General features: G+C 37.2%; 1 protein-coding gene across 1 annotated transcript; it reads left to right on the forward strand.

The window, feature by feature from the left end:
* The first annotated feature begins 214 nt into the window (after positions 1–214).
* Positions 215–1,419, forward strand: LOC134661568 (uncharacterized). Its single transcript, XM_063517697.1, has one exon. The coding sequence runs from the start codon at positions 232–234 to the stop codon at positions 1,417–1,419; it is 1,188 nt and encodes a 395-aa protein (XP_063373767.1). The 5' UTR covers positions 215–231.
* Positions 1,420–11,808: the final 10,389 nt, after the last annotated feature.

Genomic DNA, 11,808 nt, shown 5'->3' on the forward strand with positions numbered 1-11,808 from the left:
ATTTCAAATGAAAGCAAAAATAAAAATACTGCAGGCCCTCTATTGGTATGTAAATTGTATGCCATGTAATATTTTGGGACATGTAAGTTATGCTTAATGATACATTTGATTAAATAATTGTGATGTTTTGTCGATCTACCCCAAGTCAGTATTAAACTAGTGTTGACTGAGTGCGGTCGTTTGTCTTTCACGCCACATAGCCTATTCCTATACTACATCTTGGCGACGAGGATGGCGAATTTCGTCGGTAATTTAGGAGTGTTTGATCACAAATCACAGGACTGGCAAATTTTTCACAGCCGACTTAGCCAATTTTTGTTACTGAATAGTGTAAGTGACGATGCAAAAAAGTGCGCGGTGTTGCTAACTCATTTCTCCGAGGAATCATATAGATTAACAATCAACTTATTGCATCCCAAGAAGGTGGAAGACGTAAAGTTTGCGGATCTAGTGAAAGTACTCAATGAACATTTTACTCCGAGGAGGTCGACGTTCGCTGACCGAGCGAAGTTTTATGAGGCGACCATAAAGACCGGCGAGAGTCTCGAAGATTGGGCGGCTCGGCTAAGAGGGCTCGCGGTGTATTGCGACTTCGGGACGGCGCTGGACATCTTTTTACGTGATCGTTTCGTGTTGGGGTTGAAGTCGGGTCCTGAGCGTGATCGGCTTTTCGAAAAGGATTCGTCAACGCTAACCCTGGCGCAAGCGCTGGAGGTGGCGCAGCAGGCGGCGTGCGCTCGGGCAGCGCGCGCCAACGTGGCGCAGGCGGAGCCGGTGCAGGTGAAGGAGGAGCCGGTATTCCGCGCCAGCGCAGGCCGCGCTGGCGGCGCTCGCGCTACTTCGGGCAATGGCGGCGGCGACGGCGCGTCTTTGTGCTCCGTCTGCGGCCGCAAGAATCACGATACAGCAAAGGGCCGGTTTAAGGGGTATCGGTGTCAAAGTTGCGGTCAAAAAGGGCATTTGAAAAAAGTATGTGCGAAAAGGGGCAGTGGCGGCAAATCTAGGCTTCACTGCATACAAACGGAATCGGACGACTCCGATGGGTGTAAAGAATGCGAGGTTTTTAATGCAAGAAGGTATGTCGATAATTATAAACCTATTAAATTGCCTGTTACTCTTAGTGACGTACAAATTTTGATGGAACTGGATTCCGGTTCGGGAGCGAGTGTTATTAGTGACGAACTTTATTCAAAGTTCTTCAAAAAAAGGAAATTATATAAAACTGATCTGTCAATGTGTCTTTATAATGGCCATAAGATTTTACCGTTAGGATATTTTAGAGGGAGAGTTTGTTATATGTCAACCGTCAAACATTTGAAAATGTATGTAGTTCAAAACGGCGGTCCTCCCTTGCTTGGCCGCGACTTCATGGCAAAGTTTAAAATTCGGTTGGTGTGTGACAATAACAAATCAATGTGATAAATCAAAGCCTTCGGTGTATAATAGAATTACTTTTATTCACGTCGACACTTCTACAGTAGGTACACAATCGTAACAGTAGCCCAAGTAATTGATGTTGCTGTTCCAAGCTCCATAGCGAGAATGAATCTCCTCGGCACCCACCACGCTACTATACGCTTTAATAATTTAAATCTGCGGGTAAGCCTGGAAGGTCATTCTCGCGACTACCTTCATTAATTCGATTACAAGTTATCGTTAACACAAATTACATTTTAAATTACTATCCACTAGACATAATATTTTATAATCATCGGGTAGGTGAGAATAATGTTTTCTCCACCTACCGGCCGATCAATTTACAAACAGGGTAGATACAATTAACGTCTTAACGTTCTACCTACTCATTTTATTAATTTAAATACGCATGAATTACTTTTTATTCGATCAACTATCATGAAATATCACATTAACTATAACCGCATATCGATGAGTTGCCACAATTACTTAATGATTTTCCAGATGTTTGGAAAGACGAGTTAGGGCGATCTAATAAATTTGAGGTCGATTTGTTTTTGAAGCAAAATTCGGTACCTAAGTTTTTCAAACCGCGCTCAATACCTTTTGCCCTGAAGGGTAAAGTGGAAGAGGAACTGGATAGGCTTGTCAAAGTAGGTATTTTAGTTCCGGTTAACTTCTCAGACTACGCGACGCCTATAGTACCGGTCTTAAAGTCTAACGGTAAACTTAAAATAGTTGGAGATTATTCGTGTACTTTAAACAAGGATTTAAAAATTGATAAATATCCTTTGCCAAGGATAGAGGAAGTTTTTGCCAAAATAGGGGGAGGGGAGCATTATTCAAAATTAGATTTAAGAAATGCCTACAATCAACTCTGTTTATCAGAATCATCTCAGATTCTAACAACCATAAATACCCCTAAAGGATTGTTTAAGTATACCCGGTTGTTGTATGGCCCCGCCCTGCTACTGCTTGGGAGCGTATTCACATTGATTATTGGACGTAGTTACAGGTAAAAGATCCAATCCACAAAAAGTTGAACAAAAGTTATGGCAGTTTAAAGTTTGAATCGGTATTCCTCTATACTGGTAGATATTTTTTATACTATGTGTTTGGATGAAAAACGAGCCAATTCGCCTTTTATATATTTATACATACATTGTTCAGTTTCATGCAACATTTGTCGAGATATTTGACCAAATGTGGGTTGGATCCTTTTCATAAAAATACACTTTTCATGGACTCTCGTTTTTTTAAAAATTATGCATTAAGGATCCATTCAATAAAATTGGATAAAAATCATAAATATATTATTATTAAAAACGATTGAATTAATTATTATGTATTATTTTACCATAAAAAATGAAATTAGTTTTGCTAAACAGTATTAAACCTAATAATGATCACAAAATTTCTTAAAAATTACCTATTACCGTTGTAAATTTAGAGTTCATAATTAAAATAAGTCCGATTCACGCTTGACTGCACATTTCTAATAGGTTTTCCTGTCATCTATAGGTAAAGAACTATTTTGTGTATTTTTTTCAAAATTTTAGACCCAGTAGTTTCGGAGATAAGGGGGGGGGGGGGATGGTCATTTTCTTGAATAACTGCTAAAATATTAATTCTAAAATTATAAAAAAAAATTATTTGAGATTCTAACAATGAGCTCTTTCATTTGATATATAACACGATATAGTTTGAAAAACTTTATTTTTTAATTTTCTCATTTACCCCCCAAAAATGGCCTCCATATTTAAAATTCATTTATTTACGTTACACATCCATCTTTGGGTCATAAACTTACATATGTGTGCCAAATTTCAACATAATTGGTCCAGTAGTTTCGGAGAAAATAGGCTGTGACAGACGGACGGACAGACAGACGAGTGATCCTATTAGGGTTCCGTTTTTTCCTTTTGAGGTACGGAACCCTAAAAAAAACATAATTACTGTCTCACGATTAAATTTGTCAATGCGCAGCAACACTATGACACGAACAGTGTTGCAAGTTACCAAAAAGAGAACAAATTACCAAAGTTTGTGACTTTTATAGCCATTTCCGTCAGTAGAAAAAAGCGGCAAATTTAAAAAACGTAGGCACGGAGCGTTATCGTCCCATAGAAAATTTGAATTTCGCACCGTTTTACTGAGAAAGTTGTTTGACATACTATGTATAACTTGCTAAAAACGTAGAAGACGAATTCAAAATATATTTAATTATTTTTGCGTGTTTTATTATTTATAAATGATCAAAAACGATTCATATGTTTAAAATCCTATTTTATTATTTTAATGATAATTTAACAGTTATAGCTGGTCAAACAAATCTTATCAGTAGAAAAAGGCGCGAAATTCAAATTTTCTATGGGACGATAATCCTTCGCGCCTACATTTTTTAAATTTGCCACGTTTTTCTACTGACACGATTTTGCTTGACCAAATATAATACCGCGTTGGGTCGTTTTTATGTTTACCGTTAAATAAAAATTGTAAGTAGTGTCAATAAAAAAAAATGGTTTGGGTTGTTGCACATTTTTACAATTATTGCATATTGGTCCAAGCCAATACTTACAGTAAAAAATTAGCAGTGAGGACTTGATCATAATAGTTAAAAATAATGCCATTAGAATTTAGAAAGGAATCTTAAAAATATAGCTGGTCAAAGTGATCAAGCAAATCTTGTCAGTAGAAAAAGGCGGCAAATTAAAAAAAATGTAAAGTCAGACCGTGAAAAGTCTGCAGCGATTTAGATAGTCCACGCAGTGCAAGTGTCATTTTAAACGTCAAACTTACACTGCGTGCGCTATCAAATCCGCTGCAGACTTTTCTTGGTGCAACTTTAGACGCGAATGGTTATCGTGCCATAGAAAATTTGAAATTCGCGTCTTTTTCTACTGACAAGATTTGCTTGATCAAGTATACCTACATGGATTGGCTTAAAGGGGTCGTAAGGGGCCATAATTGTTAAAAAAAATACTTGCATGGATCGTTTGTGCTGATCATTATCACACCAAAGTAGAATAGACAACATCTCTTAACTTAGTGATCCAAGTGAGATGAATTCTTTTTGCTGTTTATCTAAAGGATTTTAGTGTAGTAAATTTTATTTCTCAAAAGGATCCAAATGAATTGGATCATTTTCGTTAATAATATTTAGGATAAAAAGTGTGAATTACATTTTCTAAAAAATGATCCAAGCAGGTTGGAATTCTTTCGATAAAATAAATGTGGAGCAGTTCCGTAATTGATCGAATATAACTAAAAGGTTCCAAGAGAAATGGATACTTATTAGCGAATATATATTTTAACCCGTCCTACATGTGGGATGGTATCCCATGTTGATTAAAATATGAAAACGCAGTGTAAACTGGGCCTGTTTTTGCTGAGTGAAAATAGACACCATAGAGACCTCTCTGGTATACTTAACTCATGTTTTGGTAATTTTGTGGATTGGATCTTTTACCTGTAACTACGTCCTTTATCTATAGGACAAAAGGTATATTTAGTCGTAATTGACGCGTTCAGCAAATGGTTAGAATGTGTTAACATGGATTGTGGCACCTCGACGAATGCACTAATATCGAAATTGAAGTATATTTTTTCTAGATATGGACTTCCGTGTACTATTGTTTCGGACAATGATGTAAAAATTTGTTCTTCGGAATTTAATGCTTTTTGTAAAAATAATGGCATTTTGTATCTCACATCGCCTATTTACCACCCGTCTAGTAATGGGCAAGCCGAAAATTCAGTTAAAAGTTGTAAAAAAATGATTCGAAGTATTTTATTGTCAAACAGTAACTTAAAACAACATGATTTAAATGAAAAATTATTAGGGTTCCTTTTTGATTATAGGAATACTATCCATTGTGCTACAGGGAAAACTCCAGCGTCACTTATGCTGGGACGCGATTTACGATGTACTTAGATTAGATTTAGTTAAACCGTGTAAGTTTACACGCAATGTTGAGTCAGATAATCAATTAAAGCTAAGTAGATGTTTTGAATTGGGCGAAACAGTTTGGGCTAAGTGTTTTAAAGGTCGTAAAGGTTATTGGTCGAAAGCGACAATATTAGATTGTATAGGTAACCGAATGTTTTCTGTTAAATTTCAAGATAACGATCTTATCGCGAAAAGGCATATCGATCAAATAATTAAATATGTAGGAAATAAGAACCAATCGGAATCTATCGAGCCAATTTCCTTAACGCCGCCTCCCTTGTTAGACCAACCAACATCCTCAGACCCCATTCTACCGGCCACTGAAGAATCGCAAGAATTGAGCTCAGACACACCTCCTCAGTTGGAGGTTAATGTCGAAACGAGAAATAAGGAAGGGGAAGAGAATGATGAGTGGTCGGAGGCGACCGACCAGCCGACCATGGACGCTGTGTTATCAGGGTCAGGCGGCCAATCTCAAGGTGGTGAGATGGCACTCCCTGAACAAAGTGTTATAGATAAGGAGTCAGGCGTGCCTATCGATTGCTCAACAAAAGGTCGCCCTAGAAAAAAAGTTGACTATAAACAATATTTCTAAATTATTTCTTTGTTTGTTATAGGTCTCAAAATAATGGTGAAGGTATGTGATGTTTTGTCGATCTACCCCAAGTCAGTATTAAACTAGTGTTGACTGAGTGCGGTCGTTTGTCTTTCACGCCACATTAACCTATTCCTATATACTTCAATAATACTTGGTAAAATGAAACTTGACCAAGTAATTATTTGCTATATTTGTATTATTTGCTAAACAATAATGGATGGATGAGATTAGCTCAGGACCGGGACAAGTGGCGTACTAGAAGAGAGGCCTATGCTCAGCAGTGGCGGGCGAAAAAGGGCTGATATGATGATGATGATGAAACAATAACTTGCCAAAAAAGACTATTGCTAACTGAAGAATTGCGATAAGTTGTTTTGCCAAACATTTTTTTGGGAAATGATAATTTGGGAAACATAGTTTACGATGTGATACTTTGGGAAACGTTTTTGGCCCATTCGTTAGTACCTACTTATAATATACTTATATTATTAACTTAAATAAGGTATTCAATTAAATAGAGATGCCTATTTGTCAAATTTGCGAAGTGACAATTTGATCAAACATCTTTTTGGAATATAATGTTAGCCAATAAAAAACGTTTGCTAAATAAGTTTTTGTCCTAATAACATTTGACAAAGTAAAATCATGCCAAATGATAATTTGACCAAATACATTATATGCGAAGTGTAACTTTGCTAAAGGTTCCTTTGGAAAATGAAACTATTGCGATATGTTTGTTGGGAAGTGAAATTTGGCGAAAGGTATTTTGCCCAAACGAAAGTACACCCTTTCTTACAAATACATAAGTAAAAATGACAGATAAGGACAAACAATTATTAGCTAATAGAGGTTTGTAGCGCGTTTATGAATAAGGGGGTAAGTTGTTCTGAGATTTAGGACATATAAGGACAGTGGAATTATACTGGATCAAACAAATCTTGTCAGTAGTAAAAGGCGGCAAATTTGAAAAATCGCGGGTTAGCAACACTGTGTTCGAATAATTCCAAAATCGCGTGTCATCTGTGTGTTATCTGTGGCATGTGGATCGTGAATGACAGCCATCATCTTATTGTTTACATTCTGAATCGTTTCTATTTCAAGAGAAATTTCTGCTGTCACCATTAAATACCAAGATTATGCATGACCTCAAGCAAAGCTAAGGTGCCTACAATGTACAATCATGCTCGTTGACGGTAAACATTACTAAAATTTGAGGTTATGATAATTCACTCGAACTGACGTATGAAGGGCGGAAAGATAAACACGTTTTGGTTCGATGTACATTGCTGCTTTTCTTATCGCAATTCTGCTCTTTGAGTGTTACATGGTGTTACCCTACTTTAATTTGCAGTACATTGCTACTGACAAGATTTGCTTGACGCACTATGTATGATATTTAGGTGCAACAGAACCAAAGCGATATTATCGATATTAATATATATAAGAAAAAAACAAATAGTGTTTATCACAAAATATTTAATTCTACAATACTCTGATATAAGTTGGACATCTATACAAACGTAAAATCAAGTAAGTATTACACAGGCTGGTACAGTCGGTAACAAAAGTATTTTGATGCTTTGTTATTTTTATGCCATCATTACCGCGCTAGTGCAGTAATTAGCACTTTACGTGCCTATATCGAACATATAAAGGGCCATATCATAGGTATGTACTGTGAAACGTTGTACGATACACGTGCAAATACGAGTAGGTAATTCCCAAGGAGTGGCAGTAAATTAAAACAACCGAAGCGAGTTCCTACTTTTCGCACTTGTATAGCTATGAATCGATTTACAACAGTATGAACTGCCTATTATAAAAAAACCCTCGAAGTAGGTAGATAAATTATTGAATTCAGTTTCTTTTACTAGTTATCACAAATTACTTTTACAGTACGTATGGTCCTATTTTCCCGCACTAGTGCGTAAAATAGCACTTTTCGTGCGAATGTCAAATTTTAAAGGGCCTACTACTACTACAGTAAAACGTTGTACGATACACGTGCGAATAGGTAATTCGCAACTCGTGTCGATTTAAAACACTCCCTTCGGTCGTGTTTAAAGTTTAAATTTATCGCCACTCGTTTCGAATTTCCTCTTTTCCGCACTTGTATCGTAAATAACTATTACAGTACACATGGTGCTACTTTCCGAGCTAGCGCGGGAAATAGCACTTTCCGTGCGTCTGTCGAAAGTTTAAAGTGCCATATGTATAATACTGTAATACGTTGTACGATACACGTGCGAATAGGTAGTTCGCAACTCGTGTCAATTTAAAACACTCCCTTCAGTCGTGTTTTAATTTATCGCCACTCGTTTCGTATTTCCTCTTTTTCGCACTTGTATCGTAAATAACTATACCTACATATAAAGTAATAGGTATACCTATTGTTTAAAGTTTTAATTCAAATAATATACATCAATCGCCAACTGTAACCAGTGAAATTATTTACAAATACATCTATTCGTACACAGTAATAAATTATTACACATGATCGCCTTACGTCATGTCTGCCCGTTCATGGCACATTTTCATACAAATTGTTTTTTTCATACAAATTCAAAATAAGAGCGTGACTTGTACTACTCACGAGTCGATTTAATTAATATTACTTTGTACCACACTTGGAAGTGGAAGTGTCAAAGGACATCATTAAAATAAGATTATTTTTTTAACGGTAAATACTGTAACTGTGCCCATCTTTGTCGTAATACAGATAAAAAATATCATAATACCTTTTCATTCTTTATAATTCAACTGAGTTTAAAATGAGAGTTTCCTATAAAGAAACTGGCCGCGTAGCCAACGTGGCAAACGCTTACGCTCCGTAGCGATCAAAACGCATCTGTCACTGTCACACTAAATATGGAAGAGTGACAGAGAGACACCAAGCGATTCGATGGCGAAGCGCAAGCGATTGTCACCTTGGCTAGGCCGCCTGGCGTTGTTCATCAATGGAATGTAGGTAACCTACCTAAAATTTATTTTATTATTCAATTCGATTACGCTGACGTTGATTTTATCACCGGAGTAAAATACATGAACTAACCGTAAGCTGACTGTTGGGTGGAGCCGGCTCAAGCTAACCGTAAGCTAACTGTTGGGTGGAGCCGGCTCAAGCTAACCGTAAGCTGACTGTTGTGTGGAGCCGGCTCAAGCTAACCGTAAGCTGACTGTTGTGTGGAGCCGGCTCAAGCTAACCGTAAGCTGACTGTTGGGTGGAGCCGACTCAAGCTAACCGTAAGCTGACTGTTGGGTGGAGCCGGCTCAAGCTAACCGTAAGCTGACTGATGTGTGGAGCCGGCTCAAGCTAACCGTAAGCTGACTGTTGTGTGGAGCCGGCTCAAGCTAACCGTAAGCTGACTGTTGGGTGGAGCCGGCTCAAGCTAACCGTAAGCTGACTGTTGGGTGGAGCCGGCTCAAGCTAACCGTAAGCTGACTGTTAGGTGGAGCCGGCTCAAGCTAACCGTAAGCTGACTGTTGGGTGGAGCCGGCTCAAGCTAACCGTAAGCTGACTGTTGGGTGGAGCCGGATCAAGCTAACCGTAAGCTGACTGTTGGGTGGAGCTGGCTCAAGCTAACCGTAAGCTGACTGTTGGGTAGAGCCAGCTCAAGCTAACCGTAAGCTGACTGTTAGGTAGAGCCGGCTCAAGCTAACTCTGGCCATTTCCAATGACATAGTGTGGCAATTGCCATTAATGTCAACTTTCTATAAAAATATGGGTGTTGGTTTGTACACTCCCACACTTAGTTCTGTTCAAATTGGTGCAAAGTTAGGTTAGCCGGCCTCCGTCTAGTTTTGTTCCTGGGCAAAGTTTGCAAAAGATGATAATTAAAAATACAGATAGCTTAGTAAAGAGCGGAACACGATGATTAACTTCAATCTAGTCTTACTCAACTTAACCTAGAATATGTACAGTGGAGAATAAATGCTTACCAACTAAAATATGTAAGTACCTAGTTTAATTGAGAAATATAATATAAACTAATAAACAATAAGAACAGATCAAGGTAATCATAGTCGTAGCGTTAACATACCTATATATATTTTTACGAAATATAAAGTAGGTACCTATACTTGGTCAAGCAGATCTTGTCAGTAGAAAAATGCGGCAAATTTGAAAAATGTACGCACGAAGGGATATCGTCATCCCATAGAAAATTTGAATTTCGCGCCTTTTTTTACTGCCAAGGTATTTGCTTGACCAGCTATAAATAATACCTAAGTAGGTATTTCTTATGGTTTCTCAAATCTTCACATATTATCGCAGGCGATTTGTAATAGGTACATTACTGAATTTGGCCGACCGAACTCGTTGCCCCTATTTAGCCAGCAATAGGGATTACTGCAATGTTTAGCCGCCAGAGTGCAGCACTAGCGCCTTTCGTAAACCATAAAGTAACTTATACATACTGTGCCTTAAACTGTTTTTGACAAGTTTTCACAGACAATTTATGACGGCGATATAATATATACCTACTGCATATATAAATTATTATTTTCTTTTGTATCTTTTTACTGAGGTGTGACAATAAAGACTTAAAGAGTATTATATCTATCTATAATTATTAAGAGCCCGGTAACGATTTTAGAGAAAAAATGTAAAATTGATAAAATTGATACCGCGGGCTCTAGTCGATTATTATAATTACTGATTGTCAATTACTGAAGGTGAGAATATCACTAAGTTATATTCCATGAAGTAGGTATATACAAATAATAATAAAAAATACCTGTGTACTACACTACAGTAATAAATATCATATCAATTATGCCAGTTAGAAGTTGGAATGTAGATATATGGGGTGTGGCCTGTAATACGAGCAAAAAATTTAACTGTAGGCTGTATCCTCATACTAACCAACAATTGTTCAGCGACTTTTAAAAATAACTTGTGTTTTGATTTTTAATACACCTTAAAGTTTTTTCTGTCGCAATGTATTGCGAATTTTGTTATGTTTAAGACGTGACAAGCAACGCCAATCACAATGATAATGGCGTACATTGAAGATAATATTTATTTTTTATGAAAAATACGAAGACTAAAGGATGACTCACGCTAGACCAGGCCGTGTCCGGGCCGACATGTCATTTTCTATGACGGCTGATCGGTGATCACGTGGTGCTTTCCATAGAAAACGAAGCGCCGGAAGCTCCGGCCCGGCCCCGGCCCGGTCTAGTGTGAGTCATCCTTTATTTCCTTTAAGTCTTAATTATTTTTTTAAATCGCTGAACAAATGTTGGTCTGTTTCAGGAGTATAGTCTACAGTTTAACTTTTGCTCGTATTAGGCCAGGGCCACACCCGGTATAAACAGTCTCATATCTTTAACTTCGTTGTATGCGTTATGTAATCATTTATTAACAATAAATATAAATTAATGTTCGTTAAATCCGTTATATTAAGGTCTAAATATAATTAACAAATAACAATTCTGTAAATAGCTATTTGGTTCAGTACTAGACTTTGAACAAAGCACCGTCAGTCTAGTAAATAGGTACCTTCAGTTTTTCCTTTATCATTAAGTAAACAAGTAAGGCACCTATATATAATTAAATAATTAAATCAATAATATATACATCGAATAGTTTCAATTCCCTCTGCCTAGAACTTTGCCAGTGACGGACAGACAAAAATACTTTATTTTTTAATTTTTTCGTTTACCCCACAAAAGTGGCCCCCATGTTTAAAATTAATTTGTTTACGTTACATTTCCGTCTTTGGGTCACAAACTTATAGATTTGTAACAAGTTTCAACTTAATTTATTGGTCTAGTGATTTCGGAGAAAGGAGAAAGGCTATGACAGTCGGACAGACAGACAGACGCAAGAGTGATCCTATAA

Source organism: Cydia amplana, chromosome Z (genome assembly GCF_948474715.1).
Source record: "Cydia amplana chromosome Z, ilCydAmpl1.1, whole genome shotgun sequence".
Classification (NCBI taxonomy): domain Eukaryota; kingdom Metazoa; phylum Arthropoda; class Insecta; order Lepidoptera; family Tortricidae; genus Cydia; species Cydia amplana.

Coding starts and splice junctions, on each gene's coding strand:
- LOC134661568 (XM_063517697.1), top strand. CDS start 232: ATGGCGAATTTCGTCGGTAATTTAGGAGTGTTTGATCACAAATCACAG.